General features: G+C 33.8%; 3 protein-coding genes across 4 annotated transcripts; 2 read left to right on the forward strand and 1 right to left on the reverse strand.

Moving 5' to 3' along the window:
* The first annotated feature begins 2,464 nt into the window (after nucleotides 1-2,464).
* On the forward strand, nucleotides 2,465-4,252 carry LOC120632023 (cysteine protease ATG4D). The gene has a single exon (XM_039901772.1). It carries the CDS (start codon nucleotides 2,668-2,670, stop codon nucleotides 4,087-4,089), a length of 1,422 nt encoding a protein of 473 aa, XP_039757706.1. The 5' UTR covers nucleotides 2,465-2,667; the 3' UTR covers nucleotides 4,090-4,252.
* A 27-nt stretch (nucleotides 4,253-4,279) lies between these two features.
* LOC120632024 (protein farnesyltransferase subunit beta) lies at nucleotides 4,280-7,543 on the reverse strand. Of its 2 annotated transcripts, none has more exons than XM_039901774.1 (5): nucleotides 7,387-7,543; nucleotides 6,992-7,086; nucleotides 6,099-6,912; nucleotides 5,914-6,022; nucleotides 4,280-5,546 (listed from the first exon to the last, which is right to left on the reverse strand). In XM_039901774.1, the coding sequence occupies exons 2-5, from the start codon at nucleotides 7,076-7,078 to the stop codon at nucleotides 5,339-5,341; spliced, it is 1,218 nt and encodes a 405-aa protein (XP_039757708.1). In that variant the 5' UTR covers nucleotides 7,079-7,086; nucleotides 7,387-7,543; the 3' UTR covers nucleotides 4,280-5,338. The 2 variants fall into 2 exon arrangements, with proteins under 2 accessions (XP_039757708.1, XP_039757707.1); XM_039901773.1 differs by having other exon boundaries at nucleotides 7,335-7,543.
* Nucleotides 7,544-12,160: 4,617 nt separating this feature from the next.
* Nucleotides 12,161-23,083, forward strand: LOC120632231 (digestive organ expansion factor homolog). The gene is made up of 8 exons (XM_039902035.1): nucleotides 12,161-12,773; nucleotides 13,116-13,718; nucleotides 14,686-14,928; nucleotides 16,393-16,667; nucleotides 18,115-18,270; nucleotides 18,967-19,162; nucleotides 21,209-21,385; nucleotides 22,752-23,083. The coding sequence occupies exons 1-8, from the start codon at nucleotides 12,342-12,344 to the stop codon at nucleotides 22,917-22,919; spliced, it is 2,250 nt and encodes a 749-aa protein (XP_039757969.1). The 5' UTR covers nucleotides 12,161-12,341; the 3' UTR covers nucleotides 22,920-23,083.
* Nucleotides 23,084-25,844: the final 2,761 nt, after the last annotated feature.

A 25,844-nucleotide genomic window follows, 5' to 3' on the forward strand; every position in this document is an offset into this window, starting at 1 on the left:
TTCATACACACAGATGACTCTCCTTACCTCTACCCTCCATAGTTATTATATACAAAATGTGTACAAAGCAGTGAGTAGTGATGGCGATAACTACAATTGTAAACTTAAAACTAAAGCTACGAAGGTTCCGGTCGCGCCCTGGTCTAAGAAGAAGCCCACAACAAACTTAGCCGAGTGTTCTTTTTGTTATCACCATCTCACATTGTCATTAGAAAATATTTAAGAAGCAACCTGGTTAGAGCGATTGTTTACACCCAAGCTTTTTTATCGTTTACGTAATCCTTTATACTATAATATGACTTTTCTATAAGCTTTCGCTTAATACAAACTTTGAACTTCTTTTGTGACATCCCCAAGATATCAACCGGTAATTTATTGTAAAATTGTATACAATTTCCTTTAAATTAATGGCTTATTTTGTGTAGTCTAGTGTACTGCACTGCAAGTTTATTTTTGCTTCTAATGCTCAAATTATTGCATTCACCTTTTCTTTTAAATTTTGATACATTTTTGTGAACATACATTAAATTTTCAAATATGTATTGGCTATAGAGTGTCATTATTTTAACATCTTTAAATTTATCTCTCAATGACTCTCTCGGACCCATTTTATAGATCGCACGAACAGCCTTCTTCTGCAGCACGAAAATAGTGCCAATATCAGCAGCATTACCCCATAGTAAAATTCCATATGACATAATGCTGTGAAAGTAACTAAAATAGACTAGCCTAGCAGTTTCTATGTCTGTCAGGTGGCGTATCTTCTTTACCGCATAGGCAGCAGAACTAAGCCTGTTCGATAAATTATTTACATGAGGGCCCCATTGAAGTTTAGCATCTAACGTTATTCCTAGAAATACTGTGGTATCCACCGGATTCAATTCCTCATTATTAAGTAGTATAGTGGTTTTTACATGTTTAACATTTGGTAATGTGAATTTTATGCTTTTAGTTTTATTTCCATTTAAAACCAAATTATTAGCTTCAAGCCATTGTACTACTTTAGCGAGAGAGTTGTTTACATCGTCAAAAGCTAATTCACGTCTCTTAATTTTGAACATAAATGGATCATCAGCAAACAATACTATCCCGTGATTGTCCTTAACAAGGTAAGGTTGTAAGGTATTTAACGTAGGTTATTACTAAGTTACTTAATTTGCCTTTAATTTTAATTTATGTGCGAGTTACCAGTACCAGTCACGTACTGTGTACCAAAATTCGATATAATGTCGTATAAATATAACGCATATCTATTTTTTTTTACATTCTGTTCTATTCTTTGCTTAAGTGAACGAATCCTCAATTCCGATCAAGATGATGGATAGTATTATGAATCTAGTAAAATATATATATTTTTTTAAATATCTTTTATTTGTCAAAAATGGAATTTGTAATATTCAAAACTTTATTGGATTATGTGATATAAAAATACGGCATTACTTTTATGTGTAAAGTACTGTTTGTTTCCCTTGAAAAGCTAATAAACGAATAAAGGTATATGTATATTTTAAGTAATATTTCTTCAGTGCATTCGATAATTATGATTATGCACGGGGAACAAGTTTTCCACCTTTAATACCAGTTTCCAGCGAGTTCCGGGTTTCTTCGTGTATGTCATATGTATCTCGACTATGTGTCTTATGTTCTCCAGCGTGTACCAATTGCCAAGGTGTCTCTTGCTCAAATGTTCAATTAAATACAAGAGAGGAAGATTCATGTGATTTTGATGAAGAGACAACTGATTCATCTTCATTTGAACAATTTCTAAGCGTTCATCAACAGGAAGGAGAAGAACAAGAAGAAATTGAAGAAAACATGATTGTTGAAGTTGAATATGAAGAGTATGAGTCAGATTAAAGTAATAAAAAAAAGTTAGAACGACAGTTAAACTCAGTAACCCATATAAATAATCTTCATACTATTAAATAATTATTGTTCCTGAAAATAACGTCATAAAGGTTCGTGGAATAGGCCTACCGGGGATACCACGTTAAAAAAAATGCGCCGAGTACACTACCTCACAGGTGGTGTGGAAATGTGTGCATATTATGTAGAACTTGATTCTTACAAGCGCAATATCTGGGAAATAGTGGGTCTTAGAGAAAAAATCATAGGAACCATTTTTATAGAGAATTTTAAGATCTACAACTTTGCTCCGAGGTACTTTTTCGATAAAACTTACCGTTTTCGAGAAAAATCCAAAAAACCTAAAATTTTGACCTTGGGCCCCGAATAAGTCCCTAAGCTCACATGGGACTGATGGGGACTTTTGACACTTTATTCCTTGTGGTAAACCTAAGGTCTCTACAAAGATTTGGCTCTGTCGGAATTTTCTTTATTTGATCACTATTTTTATGTCTAAAATGACCGGACTATCTGTGGAAGATAGCACCCATCAATACACTCTTGTAATCTTTGGCACCCATCTTATTGTCTTAGGTCTCGTAGGTATCTGTGTGTTGTCTGTAATCTGAATGATAAATTGCAAAAGTCAAAAGTTTATTAAAGAGTCTCAAAGTGATACAAAAATGAGAAAACAGCTTCGCGTTTTATCGCATAAATGCGAATCTTATAAAATGAATGTATGCATCAATATATATTTTTTTTAATTTTCTAGGCAAACAATTGCTATGTGAACTGTGAAATATATAATGTTTTTTGTGAACTATGATGAACGGAACAAGGGGCACAGTTACTGGAGGATCTGCCCTGTCTTCTAGCAGTGGCGTTAGGCAGGGTGGAACAAGTATGAAGGTCGATAGCATTAGCAACGCCGCCACATCGAGTGATAGCACTCGTGACAGTGCAGAAGATCTCCTTGATCTCAAGGGAAAAGTAGAATCACGTTTGTTGTCTATGTGGAATAACGTGAAATTCGGATGGACGGTGAAATTAAAAACCAATTTTTCTAAAGAGTCGCCTGTGTGGCTTTTAGGTCGCTGTTATCATCGAAAGTTGAGCCCTACAGGTTCTTTAGAGTCCTCTACCGAAATTGGTACAGAGGCTACAGCTAATGATCCTATGGAGCAAATTTACGGAGAAGGTATCGAAGGCTTTAAATCTGATTTTATTAGCAAAATTTGGATGACATATCGCAGAGAGTTTCCCATGATGTCTGGCTCAACATTTACAACTGACTGTGGTTGGGGTTGCATGTTGCGTAGTGGGCAGATGATGTTAGCTCAAGCTTTAGTGTGTCATTTCCTGGGTCGCTCATGGAGATGGACGCCAGAAAAGCCCATACAGAATGCTAGGGAGTTTCAAGAGGATTGTCTGCATCGCATGGTCATAAAATGGTTTGCTGATAAGTCATCTGTGAACAGTCCTCTCTCAATACATCAGATGGTGAACTTGGGAGAATCTCTTGGAAAGAAACCAGGAGATTGGTATGGCCCAGCATCTGTTGCACACTGTTTGAAAGCTGTAATGACTTCAGCCTCTAAAGAAAATTATGAACTCGATAAATTAGAAGTTTATGTTGCTCAAGAATCGACTATTTATGTTCAAGATGTCTATTCAAATTGTAGATTACCAAATGGTTCATGGAAATCTCTCATTTTACTTGTACCTGTCAAATTAGGAACTGATAAGCTTAATCCTATTTATGGGCCTTGTCTTACTTCTCTTTTGACTTTGGACTTCTGCATAGGAATCATTGGTGGGAGACCTAAACATTCTTTATATTTTGTTGGTTATCAAGATGATAGACTAATTCATTTAGATCCACATTACTGCCAAGAAGTGGTTGATGTGTGGCAACCAAATTTTTCTTTACAAACCTTTCACTGCCGTTCCCCAAGAAAAATGCCCATTATTAAAATGGATCCATCATGTTGCATTGGTTTCTACCTTGCAACACACAGTGATTTTGAAACTTTTGTAAATGTAATCAGTTCATTCCTTGTACCGCAAGGTGTGTCATCATGTAATGAGTACCCTATATTTACAATACACAATGGATCTCGTAGCACAGTAATGAACCCGCCTAATATTAGATACTCAATATTTGAATCAGACCACCATTGGGTAACTCCAAATATTCAAGACAGTGATACTGATATTGAATCTGAAGAATTTGTTCTAGTATAATCTACTTATTATATTTATCTAATCATTCTATTATTATAGTTAACTCTTAACTTAAAGAATCAGAAAACTGATGATATAAGGATTATATTCATCTTAAGTAATTCAAATATAAATAAACTTGTATTCATTGTAAAATGAGTAATTTAAAATTAAAACTAGCAAATGCAGACTTTATTTATAAAAAAAACTATGCCTTAGTAAAAACTGCTTTATTTATTTTTAGCCATAAGAAAGGTTGAAATAGCTATGCAATACCAAATAATTTTATACAAGTTTGTGGTAAGATTGAACATACTATTGATGTAATAACATATCTTAGACCAAGATACAGTAATTATTTACTTAATTTATGAAAAATCATGTTTTTGCAGTCCCATACTAATTATAAAAACATACATTTAATTTACATAAGCACACAATTTAAGTATAGGTGTGAAAAATAGGTGCTCTGATTTATTTTTAACAATCTCACCGGCCATTTTGATGATAAGGATTTAAAATACATATATGAGTTCTTTATGATTATGGTTATTCAGATTTACATCTTAATATTTTAGTATTTACATACAGGTCTGCTACTGAGTTTGTAAATTATATAATAATTAATTTAGACCTTATATATCACTAGGCTGCATCAAACACTTAAACTGAAAATTATTGTTTGAAATGCAACAATATAATTTAAAGTACTTAATATAAAGTTCTTATCATTTTAGCCCTTATTTACAATAATTCATCCTAGTGTTAGTACTGTCTAAATTAATTCATCTATTAAGGTGAGATAACATTTAAATTTTGTAGATGCAAAAAAATTATACATACATATACATTGAAATTAATAAAAAGGCTTCCTGTTGTTTAAAAACAAAATCGCATTTCTATGAAAGAATACACTACAGTGAAAATAGTGGTACCCATATACTTGCTTCTTAATATTATAAATTACCATTGCTACTAACAAAATTAAGCAATTCATAATGGAATAATCTTTAATACACAAAGTTATAATGTTAAATAGAATGTATTCAATGTAATTATATTTTAAACATTTATCTAGTCAGATAAGTGAGAACTTAGAAACAAATTGATTCTATTTGAAACATATTATTAAACTATGTAATCCAATGAGTTTTGTTACAAACAAAAAAGTTAAGGAAACTGTATCTTTTTTTTTTTGTCTTATAAACCAAACATTGTTTAAGCATTTTTTACTTATATTTTAAGAATCATAAAAAAACTATCACTGAAGTTAGTTTTTATCCTTCACCGGTGGAGGATGCCTAATGAAATAATGTAGAGCATTATAAGCAAGATGAGGAGCAATATTATGCAAAGGGTGAATCCGGTTTAATTCATTGTGATGAGTCCCAACAACATAAGCATCATTTGCCCCTGTGCCATGTTGAGCAACTGACAAACCACTTAGTGTGTAGCAAGTGTGGTATATATCTCTAGGCCTGTGAAAATAAAATATAAAATCAAATTCAAATAGTTTTTTACTTGTAATTACTACTATGTTCCATTTCAGATCTATTGTTATTCCATCAATATTCAACACAAATCTAGATACCAAACTAGTTCTATATTTAACATCACAATTTTCTCAGTAAAAACAAATGGAAGTTATTTAGACCTGTTCATATTTATTACAATACTACAAAAATTATAAGCTCTTAAGATTTCTGTCCCCACACTCAGTAAATCCTTGTACAAAATGTTAGGATGGGATATTTTGTCCTAACAAGGATATTTTATCAACATTAAAATGTTGGATAGTTTTTACCATAACTACTAGAAAGTAGTATAAAAACAAACAGCACTTACTTTCCAGGCTTGTCAACAAGTCCTCCATCAGGAGCTTGGCAACAAACAATAATATATTCCTGTAAGGCTCCTTGATGGAACAGTACTGTTTCTATCATTTCTGGATGATCTAAAAATATATACTTCTTTATAAATCTGTCTATTATGACATATATTAATAAAGTGATTCACTGTGAATAACAAACCTTGAGCTAATATTGCACTAATGATAGGAAAAATAGCACCTTGCCAAAAAGAGTAGCAACCATCAACAAGTTTATTAGTTCGACCTTGAAACCCTCCTTCAACAGATGTCTGACGATTAACACACCACCTCAATAATGCATCTAAATCACAAAGCTTGGTTCTATTTAATAATCCTAGGGCAGCAATTCCACAGTATGCATATCCTCCATGAGCTTCCATTCCTGGACACCCAGCAAATCCACCTTCATAAGTCTGACAACTTGTTATCCACTCTGCTGTTTTATCAAACAATGCCTCAGTGAATGTGTTGGTTAATTTAGCAATGCTTACAGCACAATAGGCACCTCTAATATCCTGTTCTCCCCCTCTATGAAGAGCAAATGAACCATCCACTTCACGAACAGTCCAAAGGAATTTTTGTAATGAACTTCTATCAATTGAATTGTAGGCTTCATCAGTACCAATTATACTTAGGGCATTAACAGCTGCATATGTTGTGCCCAGATGTGAATACTGCCCTGGGCCACCACCGTACCCTCCTTCACTGTGCTGACATTTAGATAAGAAACTCACTGTATGCGATAGAGTTTCTGCATCAGGCATATCCTTCAAAGCCCACAACGCATGCAAAATCCAGTAGATTAACCAAGGTCTACTTGCATCTAAACATGTATAGCTTTGTGATAAATTGATTAAGGCATTCTTTAAAAACTTAGCATGAGCACTCTTGTAAAGTCTAGGCAAGTCTGGATCAATTGAGGCATTCTGTTCAAATTGTTTGTATATTTTCAAAATTAAATTTTCTACACTTTTCTGTAAATTGTTAGGGTAAGAATATGATATTAATATAACAATACTTTTGAAGTGAATTATAAAGTCAATTATGATTTACCTGTTCCAATGATGAATTTGTTGGTACCCCTTCATCATTAAAAACTTGTTTAGAGATATCATCAAAGCATCGAATATGATTTTCCATGATGAAGGCTGAAACAAGTAATGCAAATTAAATTGATCGCGAATAAGATCGAACTTGTCTCATCCAAAAATATCACAAAACATCTGTGTCATTTTCGTGCCAAGCCTGCGGCCTTTGCAGTGAACCTACTTTATTAAAAGCATTGATGAATGTTGAACCATATACAAACAGTTTCCTATAAATAAATCAATGTATTATTTTGTTATCACTTGATAGTTTTAAAATTACATAAATTAAGTGAAATTTGGTATTTTACCTTTTTACAATAATTATGATTTTATGTAAAAACAAATGAAAATTATGATTACATTCCCACAGTAAGCTATTACAATAGTTTTAAATCTTGTCGATTCTTGGTTTTAGTTCTGTTTTATTTCAACATTCAAGCAATTTTCCACATTTGTAGCGATGCTTGTTTTTTTGTTTTATTTTGTCATTTGACACTAACAATTTTTTTTTAAAATTTATTTTACGGCCATAGATTTAAGTCCTTTAAGGCCTCACACACACAATTGGACGTAGTTACACGATAAGGATCCAATCCACAAAACTACCAAAATTGAGTTAACTATACCAAAGAGACCGTAAAGGTCGATATTTTCGTTCAGCAAAAAGATCCCAGTGAAATACGAACACATGACATTGTCATCAACACTAGGTACCAATCCACATGTATGGCAGGCATTTATTATGAATCTACTAAAAAAATCCATTAATGATCCATCCAGGATCATTAGTGAGAAACAATATTTATAGGTAATAGTTTAAAATAAATAATCTTAAAAGAGATCCAAAATTAATAAATTTACACTGCCGACGAATACATGCAGGTTATTAGGAGTTGTAAAAGAAAGAACCCGCTCGAAGTTAGAAAAATGGTAAAAGAGGACTTCCTGAGCTCACAAAATATTAGAAAGAGAAAAATTTAGAAAAATTTTACAAACAAGCAAATAACTAATTGGTTACAAACAAAAGTAATTTCATTAAAAAAAAGAGGAGAAATATATTATTTTCATGAAAAGTGAAATAAATGAAGACCAGTATTGTGAACTTAATATACAAAAGAAAATGAAAGGAAAATCTTGTGATTTTTCTGAAAGGGACTTTACCATTTTGTGGCCTATGGGCAAAAAGATTGCTAAACCTAAACTAGATGATCTGAGGTCAATGTTCCACTTAATTCCAAAAGATTGTTTAGACTTTTACAAGTCTCTACAGGGGGATGAAAATATAGAGGACGACCTCGAAGGATTCAGTGGTCAGCCTGATTTTCATATTGAAAATGTAAGTCAGGAAGAATAAGCATATTAAAATAATAATTATGCAATGAATCTCATTTTTTATAATAATTATCGGTACTTATAACATTTTTTTTTATATATTGATAAGAAAAGATGTGTAAGAGATGATGTGATATGAATTAAACTTTTTTTTGTGAATTATTAGTAGTTTTATTTATTTTTCAATATTTAGTTAACATTTCATGATGTGGTTCCTTATTGCGAAACATCATTTTATGCTGGTTTTATTGAGAATATAATTTATCAAAAATCCAGATCCAAACCCATATTTTCTTGAATAATATTTGAAATATGAAATTAAACTTAGTAAATTTGATTTAAAGTTAAAATACAAATAATTTTCCTTCTAATTTCAATAAAACCAACAAATTTACAGCACAGCATCATAGAAGAATTCCGATGCAAACTTTAAAATTCAATATCTCAAAACTAGCTTAATGTGGATTAGATCCTTATCGTGTAACTACGTTCAATTTATGGAGGGTAGAGGTAAGGAGAGTCATCTTATATGGGAGAAAAGTTGAAAAAGTGTCCAGTGTATGCGCTAAATAACAGTTCAAAAATCCTCCACAATGGCGCCGGTGGATGAAATGAAATGAAATGAAAATACACTTTATTGTATACCTAACAAAAATTAAATTATAAACAAAAACAACACAATAAAACACAGGTACAATGGGCGGCCTTATCGCTAAAAAGCGATCTCTGCCAGGCAACCCAATCAAGGAAAGGAAAACACAAAAAAACACAGACTTAAGGGTTAGGTTGTACACAAGAGAAGAGCAGTTAACAAATTAAAAATAAATATATATATCAATTACTATATCATACAAAGTACAAGCCAACAACAAAAAATGACGAATTAGGGTGGCATAAAATGTTTTTTAAGGAGTCTTTTAAAAATCGGTAGTGACTGCGCGCGCCTAATTTGAAAGGGGAGAGAGTTCCATAGCCGAACAGCTTCAACTGAAAAGGATTTAGAATAGAAAGAAGTACTATGGGAAGGAATTTTTAGTAAAAGATTATCTTCAGAACGGAGAGAGCGACAGTGAGAATCACTGAGAAACTCAAACCGTACTTTAAGATATGGAGGAGTAGCTGGATTGAACAGAACACAGTATAAGAGAGAAAGAATATGAATATTCCTGCGAAGGCGAATTGGAAGCCACTCGAGTTGGTCGCGAAATTCTGAAATGTGGTCATATTTACGAAGGCCAAATATGAACCGTATGCAAAGATTTTGAATGCGCTCGAGTTTATTAAATTGCTCCATAGTTAAATCAAGATAGCAAGTATCAGCGTAATCAAGAATTGGAAAGAGGAGAGATTGAGCTAGCGCAATTTTAGTTGGTATGGGAAGGAAATTACTTAATCGCCGAAGAGAACCTACAGCTGCAAACATCTTCCTGCTCACCTCACTAATCTGGGGAACCCAAGAAAGAAATCTGTCAAAAACAACCCCAAGATTCTTGACTGTGTCACTAAATTGTAATTGGACTCCATCAAAAACAACAGAAGGTAGGGTAGTCCAATCTATCCGTGAAATTAAATTCTGACTGCCTATTATAATTATTTTTGTTTTAGACGGATTTACCCTGAGTCCATAAGATCTACTCCATTGTACAACAGCTTCTAAGTCCTTATTTACTTGTTCAACCGCTAGGGGTAGATCTTGCAACTTAGATTGGGTATATATCTGTAGATCGTCTGCATACAGGTGGTAGAGAGAGGATAAATTCTGAGTAATTGAACTAATGAAAATTGAAAACAGGAGAGGAGACAACACACCACCTTGGGGCACACCGGCATTTATTGGACACCATTCTGAATATGAATTTTCAATCCGTATCCGCTGCCGGCGGCCGTGCAAGTAACTATGAAACCAGTCAATGACACTAGGAGATATGTTAAGAGAACATAAAATAGTTAAAAGTAGATCATGATCAACATTATTAAAAGCATTACTGAAATCTAATAATGCTAATACAGTTACAGATTGATTATCCATCCCGAAACGGATATCTTCAGTAATTTTAACTAAAGCAGTAGTCGTACTATGACCGGAACGAAAACCAGATTGAAATGGATTTAAAAGGTTACATCGAGTAAGAAACAGGGTCATTTGTCTATGAACTATCCGCTCAAAGACTTTGGACAAAAAGGGGAGAATAGAGATAGGCCGATAATCAGAGAAGCATGCGGGATTCCGATTTTTAGGAATTGGAGTTACCTGTGCATTTTTCCAAGAACTAGGAAAAAGGCCAGTATTAATAAAATTATTAAAGAGGAATGTAATGATAGGTGCAAGTATTTCAAGGAGTGGTGTGATCATCTTACGACGAATGCTGTCTGTACCAACAGCATCCGAGTTAACCTCTATAATACTTCTCTTAACATCACTAACGTCAATTTGACTAAAAATAAATGCGGGATCATTCGGGGTGGGCAAAGCTAGAATTTGATTTTTTGTATTTAATTTAGTAGTACTATCAATTGTACAAGAAGAGGAGAAGTGCTTATTAAGCTGGTTTAAATTAACATTATTGCAGGGAATATTCCTATTTGCTTTCCCAACACCAAGAGATTTCAGAAATTTCCATACCCTACCAGAGTCTTCCTCTTCTAGTACGGATTAATGAATATGGCGTCGTTGCTTATCTCTACATAACCTGTTGCATCGATTTCGAATTACTTTATACTTGTCCCTATATGCACAGGGTATGGTATGAATGTAGCAATCGTAGATGAATTGAAGTATGCAGAGTTAAAAAATTTAATGTCATTATCGACTAAAGTAGTTAATTATTGAGAATTTCAACAACTTACGTTGTACAAAATATTGTGGAAAATATAACCTTACTTCCTTGTATCTCGATACTTCCTTGTTTATTTTTCAAGCCTACTCTAATAATATTTATATTTGGCGCTTCTTTTAAGAGTTACCCTGATGCAAATGTGGCGCCGTCCTAATTTAATACATTTTGACGACACTTTTTCATATACACAGATGACTCTCCTTACCTCTACCCTCCATAGTCCAATTGACAGATACCAGTCATAGAGAATACACTAGTACCTTGTGGAAATTTGTTACTACGTTGCCCAGGTTTAATTTGAAAACGAAACTTAAGTTCATTTTCTGTTTTGATTTTTAATGCATTCAAGTCATTGAACATATAAATTATTTTTTTTTCTTTATTCTTTACTGTACAGAAAAGGAAAAGGTATATCATCACTAGTCATTTTCCAAGTGGATACGAATAAAACGATAATTATGATCCACGTACGATAATTTACAGCCTTGGTAGGATAGTTGCCTGGCTTTAGGTTGTGAATATGGAGGGTAGAGGTAAGGAGGATCATCTGTGTATATGAAAAAGTGTCGTCAAAATGTATTAAATTAGGATGGCGCCACATTTGCATCAAGGTAACTCTTAAAAGAAGCGCCAAATATAAATATTGTTAGAGTAGGCTTGAAAAATAAACAAGGAAGTAAGGTTATATTTACCACAATATTTTGTACAACGTAAGTTGTTGAAATTCTCAATAATTAACTACTTTAGTCGATAATTACATTAAATGTTTTCACTCTGCATACTTCAATTCATCTACGATTGCTACATTCATACCATACCCTGTGCATCCACCAGCGCCATTGTGGAGGATTTTTGAACTGTTATTTAGCGCATATAGATGGACACTTTTTCAACTTTTCTCCCATATAAGACTCTCCTTACCTCTACCCTCCATAGTTGTGAAAACTCAACGTCAATCAAATTAATTGTCAATGCCAACTGTCAAGTACTCAAACATTTGAGACAAAAATGTGTTCAAATCTCGTTCGAATAAAATTTATTGGAAAAAGACATAATTTTTTAGCCCTGTGTGTTTAAATCAAGGTAACCCTCAGACCTATTTGTACTAGGTCGGTGATAAAACCTTTTAAAACTACTGCACCTAAAATGGGAAAAGGTAAAAAGTTCTCTAGTAAAAAAAGAAAAGCTTCCATTAAAGTACTAAGTAAGAAGAAGAAATATATAAATAAGGAACATGAAGGTAAGAATAAGAAAGCAATTTTTAATCGATATAAAGACAAGCAGAAAGTTGAGGAGGAGCTTGTTAAAAGAAGACAAATGGAACGAAGGTTCCAGAATCAGCAGACAGTTATTTCTGAGAGTGAAGAAGAAACAGAGGAAGATTCATATGGGCAATTAGTCTCATGTTTTAAATGCAATGACAATTCTAACATGGTTGCTGAGAGTGATGGAGACACATCTGGTGTGGAATCAGATGATGGTATGAACGATACAGCAAAATGTTCGGAGATAGAACATAATGAGAATAATGATCATAGCTTGGATGATGAAGAAAGTTCTGATGAACAAGAGGGTTTAGTAAGTTAAATAATAAGAAATATAATATTGCTTATTTAGTGTTCAAGTATTTAATGATATTGAGTTTGAAAGCAGTTTAACTGATAGATATTATTTTAATCTGCGTTAATAAGGTTGTGGCAATGAATAGATTCAATATTAGAGATATTTTTCTAGAATTGTAGAAAAATATTATATTTCAAAATTGTTTATTTTTTATTCAGTCAAATTGTTATTCAGTCCAAAAATTATTCAGATATGTATAAAGTATTCTATAACATCATAACTTGAATTTAATTTGTTTTATAATTATTGTGGGTTCAACATTTTAATTTCACATTGTCTTGAAATATTATGTTTTAGATGGAAGAAACTGTAAAGGAAAATGATGTGGATACTTTGAATGATCCGTTTACAAAGCACCTTCAATATGATTTAGAAGATGAATTAATTGTTGCACTATCAAATGTTCCCCAAACAGTTAAAGAGACTAGTAAAAGGTGGCCAGTCCTTGGGAATCTAGTTATAAGCATACCACAATCAGTTGCATTATCATCAAAGACAAAACCAAAATTCTCTTTATTAGAAGAAAAGGTATATGCATCTGCAGCAACAGTGCCCCATGTTATAAACAATATTGATTTCAAACAACTGTATCTTAAGCCTCAAATTTGCACAAATCTTGTTTCTGCAAATAAAAATAATTTAGTGAAAAGAGATTTGGAGCTTACAGACATATTAACTCCACTACAAAAGGAATTATTTGCCATTGTGAATAACTACCAGGATTTATACTATCCCGAGAGGACTTTTAGTAATGCAGATGAAATCCGATTTACTTATTGTCTCCATATAGTTAATCATATGTTAAAGACTAGAACAAAAATTTTGAATCACAATGCTAAAATAGCTAAAAGGTCTGATTTATCAGAAGATTATCAGGATCAGGGATTAGTTAGGCCAAAGGTAATATTTTTATAATTTTTCTATTATAGGTTGAACTTTTACTAAACATGTTCCCTATTTCATTTATATAAATGTATTCTTGTTAATAAAAAATAATTTTGCTTTGTTGGGTATGCTATTAATTTCACTATATATATTTTATTCTTCATTATTAAGTATAGTTGACGCTTGCAGCTCTACTTTAATCTGCATAGAATTTGCCAATTCTTATATGCAGGGCTCGGAAACAAGAAACTTGTCATTAACCCAGGTAATGGAATAATTTCCGTTAAGGTTTCGGTTTCGTTTTTTTAAACAAGGAAACCGGTTTTATTTAATTTCACTCCATAGATTGAAATTAAACAGTTTTACAAACTTTAATTTCAGATCTTTTAGTGATTTGCTGTACACTCTGCTATGAACACGAGTAAACTGAATAGGCAGGACGTTTAGATGGTTATTAGCTATTGCCATGCACAACATTTTTCTTAGATTGCTTGCTTTTTTTTTAAAGTAGCCAAAAGTGTCAGCATATAATGGATACCTAAGTCATTCTTATTCCTAAAACTACTAATTATCAAGCTTTTTTTATTCTTCATATAAGAACAAGTCTGTCTAAGAATAGATATTATTTATATAATTTTTGTTCTTTGCAGCAAAGTAGGACTTGCACGCGCCACTAAATAGGCTAGGCATTTGTCAAAGGTTTACCGCATAATTTTATGAAATCGTTGCTCAATTAGAATGGTAACAATGGCTCTTTAATTGCCTTTTGGTTTGTTCAATCATTTAACCGATAAAACAGAACACTAAAATTTACCAGTAAATTGAAAATGGTTCAGAGCCCTGCTTATTTTATTGTATGCAGGTAACTGGACTTAAAAACAATGACTTAAAAAAATGATGAGCAAACTTGAAGATGCTATGAAGTGAAGACAATATAGGATTGTATGCAGTTTGGTTAATCTAACATAATTGATTTCTGCAGGTATTAATCATAGTCCCCTTCAAAGATGCAGCATACAGAGTAGTGAAGACTTTAATTGATTTAGTAGTGCCGAAAGAAGCAGGCCAAGTTGTAAACAAAAATAGGTTTGAGGAAGACTTCACTGGAGGAGAGATAATAATGCCCACTAAGAATCCAAAGCCAGAGGATTATGAACTATTGTTTAGCGGCAACACAGATGATACGTTTAGGTTGGGCCTGACCTTGACAAAGAAAACATTAAAGGTAATTATTGAAATAATAATATGACAATAACTTACATATACATAAATTAAATTAAAAAGCAACTAACAGTGTTGATGATTACAGATAAAGTCAATCTATCACTCAATATACTTTTATTGCACACAACAAAAAGTACATAAAAAAAGAAAAGTATAACAAAACAACGTATACAATTCGGCGGCCTTATCGCTTCATAGCGATTTCTTCCAGGCAACCAATGGTGAAGAAAACAAATACAGAAAAAGTTAATTTAAAGTGTGTGACAACAATCTCTGGATTGTTCTCAACATAAATATCACAATGTCAATACATTCATAAGGCTTTATGGGTTGCAAAGTTATATTAAAATCGATTTAATTTCAATTAATAAAAACACTACATTCTATATTATGAAAATTAAGCTTAATATGTTCCGCGAAAAGCAGGTTAAGACTTAACAATTATTCATTGTAAAGTCAACATCTCCTGAGGATACTCCGGTTTCGGAGCGAAACGTGCGTAGAGGGTACATTGCCGTAGATCTGTTTTTTGTGGAATATAAGGATTGGAGAAATTATAGCAGGCGTTACTTTGCGGATTTCCGCAAAATAACGCCTGATTTTATCCAACACTACATTCTTATATTGATATCCCGCTTCAATCAGTGGATGATGTAGTCCCGCCCTTTTACTTGCCAGAGCTTGTAAAGTGCAAACCATAGAGTATAAATTTATTAGTATTCCCTCCTCTCGGTAGGTTGAAAATGTATGTATGTGTGCAGTATTCAACATAATGTTGTATTCGTCATGGGCTCCTCCAAACCCCTCGTTACACTCAGGATCCTAGAGGCAATACCCTTACTACGCTCAGGAGTTACTATGTAAAAGCTCTTGTTCCGCTTGGTATTAAGCCTGTTACATAAAACACTGCAACATGTCGAAGAACTATTTATTGCATAATTAATATGTTCAATGAAACGTGTCTCTAATAATCCTCTGCGGGGAGTTTGTGGTCAAAGCATGGCTAAAGCAAAGTCCTCACAATCATCAGAGAATTGATCATCAGTTCTCTAGTAAAGTATTAAGAAACCTGGGCTCCTTATTGTCTTATTTATTTTGCTGAGAGTTAAATAAATAAATAAATATACTACTACGACATTACACACATCGCCATTTAGCCCCAAAGTAAGCGTAGCTTGTGTTATGGGTACTAAGATAACTGATGAACATTTTTTATGAATAATATACATAAATACTTATAATATATAGATAAACATCCAGACACTGAAAAACATTTATGTTCATCACACAAATATTGTGCAGTTGTGAGAATCGAACCCACGGCCTTCGACTCAGAAAGCAGGGACGCTGCCCACTGCGCCAATCGGCCGTCAGTTATATTAACACTACTTAGATTTCAATTCCATTCGTGATAAAATAGTTGTAATTGGTTGTAATGAAAAATATAAGTATTATTATTTCACAGCTGTACACGGATTTCTACTCATCCGACATACTCATAGCGTCACCTCTTGGCCTTAGGATGATAGTTGGGGCTGAGGGGGAGGAACACCGAGATTATGATTTTCTGGCCTCAATAGAAGTGCTGATCATGGACCAAGCAGATGTATTCTTAATGCAGAATTGGGATCATTTACTTCATATTATGGACCACTTTCATTTGCAACCGAAAAAGACACATGGCACCGACTTTTCTAGAGTTCGATCTTGGGCAGTGAATGGATGGGCGAAATATTATAGGTTAGTACCGGCGTTATATAACTTTCACACCACTCGCACGTTAATTCCTTATTATATAGCCAAGTATAGTTGACGGCTGATTGGCGCAGTGGGCAGCGACCCTGCTTTCTGAGTCCAAGGCCGTGGGTTCGATTCCCACAACTGGAAAATGTTTGTGTGATGTACATGAATGTTTTTTAGTGTCTGGGTGTTTATCTGTATATTATAAGTATTTATGTGTATTATATTCATAAAAAAAAATATCCATCAGCTATCTTAGTACCCATAACACTAATACTTAATACTTTGGGACTAGATGGCGGTGTGTGTATTGTCGTAATATATTTATTTATTTTAAGTAAGTCAATACATCCGCATGGTGATTGCAAGATTTACGCCTGTCGCATTGCTGTCGCGAGATACGTAATCACCCTGCGGATTGGCTTAGTGGGTAAGCAATGGGGCCCATAGAGGCTTTTATGATTTGAATAAGGAACATCATGCATGGCTTATCTGAATAAACTATCTTCTTTCTAATATTGCTATCTCGCTCGAACGTATGATGGCGTCCCTTTCACTCACCAGAGCCTATTATGCGCGAACCATAGAGTATAGATTGTAAAACAAAAAAAATCCAAAACTTGTTTTTATTGTGTCGTGAGGTGTGAAAAGGAGGTTATTCGACTCTGGGTTAAAGCTGCCTTGGTTTTGGGCGCCCTTAAAACTCTCGCTACACTCGGGACTCTAGATACAACACCCTCGTTACGCCCGGCAGTTACCTACTCTAAAATCCCTCGTTGGCTTGGGATTTATCCCGGCGCCCGTAACGTAAGACATTTCTTTAACCCCTTGTAAACAATCTACTATTATTTATAAATAAGCGGCTAATTGTAGAACTGGTAGTAGACCAGCACAATTCTGAATTGAGCTGTAAAATGTTATGTACCAATGATTAATTTAATTAATGTATTAATAGATATAATGATACTAGTGCGCTATTTTTATTCTTACACTAGAGGCAGTATTACGCAATAATTATGCTTTTCAACACTCTTGCAAAAAAAAAAAACCTTTAAAACTACATTTACCTACGAAATTATTAATAATACCAATACAACAACTAAAACTGTAACTTGCATGAACCGGCAAACCAAGCGATTTCGACAAAAATTCAAATTCAAAGATTCTGACTCCGACAAAAATGCTTTATTCATGTAGACCTTATCACAGGCACTTATGAAGCGTTCATACATTTAACATGTTACACTAATTTTAGTGAGGGTGACTGCATTCGTTAACTTATAACTAAACCTAGGAGGGTTCCAAACGCGCCCTGGTCTAAGAACCACACCAAACTTAGCCAGGTTTTTTTTATGCTATCACCATCTCACAGTCTAGTTAATGTTGAGCTTTGAAGTTAGAGCAATTCATACCCAATATATATTGTTCGTCTTTTGTTCGTCCACAGGCAAACTTTGGTTTTCTCCTCGGTGGCGCTGCCGGAGATAAAGTCAGTATTGAATAGGAAATGTCAGAATTACGCCGGAAAGGTTCTTGTAGTGAATCCTCCTGAAGTGGGCAGCATTCAACAAGTTTTAGTCCAAGTGCCGCAACTGTTTCACAGGTGAGTTTAAAAAAAAAAAAAAAAATAGAAAACTCGGAGATTCGGTTTTGCGATTTATGTAATACTAGCGGAACCGCTCGACTTCGTCCGCGAATGAGCCGACTTAAAAAAATATTGTTGACTTAACAATTATTTATTGTAAGCTTAATTTTCATAATATATTATGGATTTCCGCAAAGTATTAGCTTCTATCCAATATTAAAAACATCACTCGCTTCAACGGTGAAGGAAAACATCGTGAGGAAACCTGCATGCCTGAGAGTTCTACATAACCCCTTCTCATTATGGGGGGAGACCCGTGCCTTGTAGTCGGCTGGTAATGGGTCGATATGATGATGATGATTCAATAATGGCGGACAGAAACCTGAATGTTTTATCATTAAAGCGTAAAATTAAGGAATTTTTACTTAAAAAGCGATATTATGATATCAAAGAATATTTATGTGACATTTTATAGAAATTTGACATATATTTTTTATTAATAGATTTGTTGTATATTATTAATATTTGATTTAAATGCTGGATAACAATTTATTTAAAAGAGCATTGTAAAGACATAGTTTTTAAGATATCAAATTTGCATGCCAATCGATGGCGATTGTAGCACTATTATATTATTGTACCCACCAACTATGTAACTCAATCTGCAAATAAAGAAATTGAAATTGAAATATTTATAAAAAACTTCATTTGTAGGATTAACGCTACGAGCCCTCTAGCGGCAGTGGACGCGAGATTCGAGTACTTCATAAAGGAAATACTGCCGAAGCAGCGAGACACTCTCATGAGCCACACACTCATATATGTGCCAAGCTACTTTGATTTTGTACGCATAAGAAATTACTTTAAGAAAGAAGACATCGGTTTCGTCCAAATATGTGAATACTCGAAGGTAAATCACTGGCGATATTTAAAAGCCGTCAAGTTTTATTATTTGTCCAACTGATGGCGATGTTTAATAGTATTTATTTACTTTTATCTAAATATTTATTATATGCTAAAAAATTATATAATATAATTATTCGTTTTTTTTTAAATATTTACTACTAGCTGTCCCGTTTTCCGTACTGTCTCCGTACCGCGGATCATTTTTTTTTATGAATGTTATATTTTAATACTTATACGAGTACTATACTTATCCTATTCCGGTCTAAGAGGAATCCAAAAAATCAAATATACATAACTTTCTTTTATATATATATAGATATGTTAGAAGCATTTGTGTATGTTAGTTTATGTATTAGTGTTAAGTTATTCGTATTTATTTAATTTATATTTTGCACCACCTGCAGTTGGTCCTCCTCTTTTTTTCCTAATTCTAAGGTTGCCTGGCAGAGATAGCTACTTAGCTATAAGGCCGCCTTTTGTATTCTGTCTAATTTGTTTCTTTAACTTGTACTAGCTGTTACCCGCGACTTCGTCTGCGTTTGTTCGAAAGACATATGGCATTCGATTTAGGTGTAATTCTACGAATTTTATGTATTTAGTATATATAGCCTTAAATGATTGGTTGGCTGCCGTCCGTTGAGGAGTTGGGTCCTGTATCTCCAATCACATTCATCAGATCTACACGAAATTTGGGAAAAATTAAACAGACACTATAACCTCTAAAGTACAAAATTAATTATTTAAATCGGTTATCATTTGACGGCGTTATGGTGTAAAATCGTCATACACCTTCTACCCCTCTTCCAAAAGAAATGAGCTTAATTTCGGGATAAAAAGCATATCAATTTTAATACCTTCGGAAATATGTGTACTAAGTTTCATGATGATCGGTTTAGTAGTTTTTGCGGGAAAGCGTAACAAACAAACTTACATTCACATTTATAATATTAGTAGGGATATTTCTTTCACTTCATGTAGTTATAATAATAATATAAGTAGGAAGGAAGGTTCATTCTAGGAGTTCCCGGAGCCGGAGGTGTGACAGTTGTTACCAAGAAGACTTTTGTGGTTTGAAGTACCATACCTTCCTCAGGGTGTTAGATAGCTTTTAGGATATTTCCCTAGCTTACAAAAAAAAAAACTTGTCACTGACAATCATGCTGCCCGTTAACAGTCAGAGAATTATAATTATTTCTGTAATTAGAATCTTAACTACCACGAAATCCATTTTGTTACCAAAATTTTGGTACCTCATTTTTTACCGCACAAATAGTGGCTATGAGAGAGCTATAAAAATACAGTTTGATTTTCCTTATAGATGAATAATAAATAATAATAATAAATATATTACGACAATACACACATCGCTACCTAGCCCCAAAGTAAGCGTAGCTTGTGTTATGGGTACTAAGATGACTGATGAATATTTTTATGAATTACATATACATATATAATTAGAAAATACATATAAACACCCTGACACTGAAAAACACTTATGCTCATCACACAAACATATTTTCCAGTTGTGGGAATCGAACCCACTACCTTGGACTCAGAAAGCAGGGTCGCTGCCCGATGCGCCAGTCGGCCGTGAAATGAATGATTTATTTATTTTTCCACATAACTTATATATAAGTACTTCTTTTACTTTTTCTCACAGCTTTATCAACTCTTAGAGCACTGGCGCACGAGTGGATATAATATCCAAATAATATATGTGTAATAATAAACCGGGGTAAACTTCTCCTATTCCATGTTCCCGTGATTTAGCAGGCGGACACGTTAATTATATGCCTTGTCAGGGGATATAATCGGGGGATATAATTTTTATCTCTTGTCTGTGGTAGCCCTGCTGATGGAGTAGCAAAAATATACTTACTTAACTATCATACATATTATGTCTATTTTAAGCAATATAAATGACAAATCATTGACGAATTCATGTTTTTTTGTTAATAAATAAGGATAGGCGTTTACGACTTCAAAACACCGAATTGAGAATTTACTACAATCATGAATTCATTTTAAATTAAATATTTACGGTTCGCAGGACGCAAAAATTGCTCGAGCTAGAGACATGTTCTTCCATACTGAAGCGCACTTCTTGCTGTATTCTGAAAGAGTGCATTTCTTCAGGAGATTCCGAATCAAGGGCATCAGGCATATCATATTCTACCAACCGCCGACATATCCACATTTCTACTCAGAAATTTGTAATCTTATGCAGGTATGTTCGATTTTAAGTTGTTCAGTTTAGACTCTCTTAATCCTACGATATGCATTTCACAATAACGGGTCAGCGGGATCTGGGATTAAACAGTGATTTGTAGACTGCATACTATCTGACGTTGTTACTTGTTCGTTGGTATAATTGGACCTCCGTGACTTCTTCCGCGTAGTAACTTCTGAAAAGTTTTCCATACAAACTTTCTTCCGCTGTCTTGCACAATATACCCAGACCAACCTCGTCGACTCGCCGTCCATGTTTGCCATGATTGGAATTCTGACAAATAAGCGTTAAGGCCGCCTTCTGTATCCTATTTTAGTCTTACGCGTTTTGTCTACCAATCTGAGGCGTAAGCTGACCTCTCGAGTTCTGACCCATAAAGATCTGTTACAACTCAGACAAAATACAAACTCCGGCCTATATAACTTGCCTTGACGTCCGATTGGCGCAGTTTGCAGCGACCCTGCTTTCTGAGCCCAAGGCCGTGGGTTCGATTCCCACTACTGGAAAATGTTTGTGTGATGAGCATAAATGATTTTCAGTGTCTGGGTGTTTATATGTATTTTCTAAGTATTTATGTATATTATTCATTAAATTATTCTTCAGTCATCTTAGTACCCATGACACAAGCTACGCTTACTTTGGGGCTAGATGGCGATGTGTGTATTGTCGTAGTATATTTATATATATTTATATATAAGGCCGGTAAATTGTATATGTCTGTTTTATTTGTTTTTCTGTTTTCTGTACTCATGTGGTGTACAATAAAAGGGAAAAAAACAATGCTGTTTGGCGGCAATAATAAACATATCGGTAGTACTTCCCAGGACGAGCTCTGTCAAATAAAGTTCTATTACAACTCAGACAAAAAAACAAACTCTTTAGCTTTGTTATTACTAGGTGTAGATCTTACACGCACCTCCTACCGGCCTAAATAAGGCCGGTAAATTGTATAGGTATGTAGTAGACTTCAAAGCCTTGAACACCGGCGCAAGGTTGCCTGTCTGGCTGTATTCTACAAGATACATTCCGGAGAGTACTCAGGAGCTATTCGATTTGGTTAAACCATCTCCTTTCTATCATCGAACTGCAAGGTACCTAAAGAATCTGCACCGTTACGGTGCAGATTCTTTCGTGCCCTCCCATCTTCCGTCTTCCCCGATACCTATAATTTGGGTACCTTCAAATCAAGAGCGAATAGGCATCTTCTAGGCAAGTGCGCTTCATTTTAGGCTGCATCATCACTTACCATCAGGTGTGATTGCAGTCAAGCACTTGTCTATATACTTAAAAAAAAAAATATATTTGTTTTCTGTACTTATGTGGTGTAGAATAAAAGTGTATTCAATCATTTACGTTTTGACAGGAAAGCAATCAAAACAAATATGGTGGCAGCGACTGTAACATGACTCTGACGGTGCTCTACTGCAAGTACGACCTGCAACGCGTAGCGGGAGCACTCGGTTCCGCCCGCGCAGCTAACATGGCCGCCGCGGACAAAGCCGTGCACATGTTCGTCACGGGAGACAAATAAACGGTTATAATCCGCGCCATTTAAGAATGGATATATAAAAAAAACAGCTGATGTCGTGTTGTCCCTTTTGCACAGTACACCGGCGTCTGTACACTTGTTTTTTTGTCTTGTAAACAATCTTTTCATTATTTTCTTTAGTCTAAAGTTTATTTTAAAAACAAAATAAAAACGAGTGCGATAAAATAAATAAAAACACATACAATAAAAAGAGATTTTATTTGAATGTATTTAAGTACGTTTTTATTATATTCTTGAAAATTTAATAAAGAAAAATACACTAAAGAGTAACAAAAAGATTGTTTACATTATAACACTAGTAAGAAAAAATTGATTAATTTATATTGTGCAACATCGGCCGCCTTTTATAAATCTATTGTTTAATAGCGTGGGTTATATTTGAATTTTAACAGTGTTTTATTTGTTATACCTTTTCATTAATATTTAATATGACGCGATATGGAAGCGGGACTATGCCAATTATATCCCGAAAAAACAACAGGGATAATACTTTGGGACTTAAGATGTTAGTAACATGTTATTATTTCGAGATGCTACTTCTCTAAGTATTCATTCTAAGGTATTTATTGTAATAGTAACAAACAAGTATGTTATGTATTATTTTGAGTGTAGGTAAATTCTATTTTAGTATAGGCATGCTTTGGACATTTTTAAATAATACGACATGATATTGAACTAAATTTTCTATTTAAACAGGTATATACAGTCATGTAAAACAACACGAAATAATAAGAAATGTACATAATAGTGAGTAGATAAAATGGTACTTAACACGTTGACAGTGCAAATCTAAACAAAACTAGTCAAATAGGCAAAAAGTCAAATAACAGAGTAATTTGATATTTTGGAGCGTTCATAAATAACCATGTTTTCTGCCGCAATACCGCTTATCAAAAAAAATGAGTGTGAGGGTTATCCCAGAGATTTATTTCGCTAGTTTGTTTTATAACAGTACCTTGTAAAAACTTGGTTGCTTTTTATGTTCCTAATAGAACTTTTATATTAGGTAAGTAAATATTTTATTGAATGTTGCGATGATTTTAACAAGTAAACTTTACAATCTCTTTATTTTCGAGGAAGGTCATTTAATATGTAAATGAAGAACAGAAAAGGTACTTAAATAGACCCCTAAGGGACTCAGTTTTTGTCAGACCCATAAGATGGTTTTACATCACCGTTGCTCTTTGAATTCTATCGTATAAATAGTAACTCATTAGAGCTAGATTCTCAATTACATAGTGGTGTGGATTTCCAATCAAGATTTCATGCTCAACACAATTGCACGCTTTAGACAAATCACAGAAAACGTGCGTGATGTGACTCCTCCCAGGCATTAAAATAGGTTTTAATTTTCCCCGCGTAAAACTAAATTGTATATTACGTGCGAAATAGATTATTTTATGCCATTTCCCGAAATAAAAGACATTTGAGGAACGAAGTTGTAAAACTTTTAAAATGCTTAAATATGCGAGTTTAAGGTTACTTTCTGCTCACCTGTGTAAACAACAAGCTAAAAATGCGTTTGAATCTTTATCGGAACAGTTAGTAACCAAATTTTTAAATAACAACTTGCTACGTTCGTTGGAGAGATAGATTAATAATGTAAACAAACTTGCGTGCGTAGGAAAATGATTTAAACACCAGATTTTTTTTTTCTAGACTTCTTTAACGTGACCAACATTGTAAGGATATTAGAGGCACTATTTGTTCTTAACTTTTGTGCCTTTCATATTTATGTTTGTATTATTGTTGAAGTACGTTTATTTTGCGTGTCTATACCCCAGAGGCTTTTCTCGGAGGCTTATAAGCTGTATTACAAGCAGGCTTCCGCCTAGCGAGCCCCTAGGTACAACTCTGGTACCGTTCAAACTTGTTTTTATTCTTTGGCTCGTCCCGTTGGCCTTATAATGTTTAGGTTTCCAATAAAAATCCAAGTTTAAAAAAAGCTTTAGAAATTGCACTTCATTTGTTCCCATTTTTTATTGTTATTATATGTGACTAAACTTCCCATTATCGTTTTTATAATTCGATTATCAAAACTATAATGAGAAGAATGAGTTTCGATTATTTGATTATCGTTGGCTTCGACTAAATTTTAAGCGTTGTAAAATAACAGTACCTATTTTATTAAAGTTATGGTAACGGTTTAATACTATCACACCTTATGGCAGTAACTATGTGTATCGCAGATTCGATTGCATAATGTTTGGATGGCAAATCTTTTAAAACGGTCTAGCACTGTATGACTGTATCCATAATACACTGTTCCTGCTTCCGCAATAAATACTAAAGAATTATGTGATATGTTAGGTCTATTGTACTTAGATCCTTTGAAGTATTTAACGGGTGTCTCCCGTTTTGAAGGATCTGGAATGCCCTGTTTTTGGCGATATCTATAATAACATAAGTAAAAAGCCAATGACACCTTATATTTTATCAATATGGCCTTGCATAAGCGTGCTAAACAATACGTTTCCTCATCGCTGGCGATCTAGTGCTTTTGTTAATAGGTATATACATTGAGTCATTCAGACGGGTATCGCAAGAAGCTACAAATCCAGGTTCAGTCTCCGTGAAAATGGCGTTTTAGTAATTTAATCGAATTTGATTTTGAGCAGTATATTAGGTTGTATGTAAACACTTTATTGCACACCACAAACAAATAATTTAAATAAAATTTAAAAAACAAATTATTTCAACTAAAATAAAATATAAAAACTTAAAATTAAACAGGCAGTTTAAGATGCTAACAGGCTACCTATTTCAGGCAACTTTTAGGACAAGGGAGTTCGAAAATCTGATAATGGTAGCTGGAGTACGTACCTACAGTAAGTTAATTAAATGAACATAGTAATATCCAAATAAACTAAGCTATAATATAACTTTTAAATAGGAACACAATTAAAG

Source organism: Pararge aegeria, chromosome 19, assembly GCF_905163445.1.
Source record: "Pararge aegeria chromosome 19, ilParAegt1.1, whole genome shotgun sequence".
NCBI lineage: Eukaryota > Metazoa > Arthropoda > Insecta > Lepidoptera > Nymphalidae > Pararge > Pararge aegeria.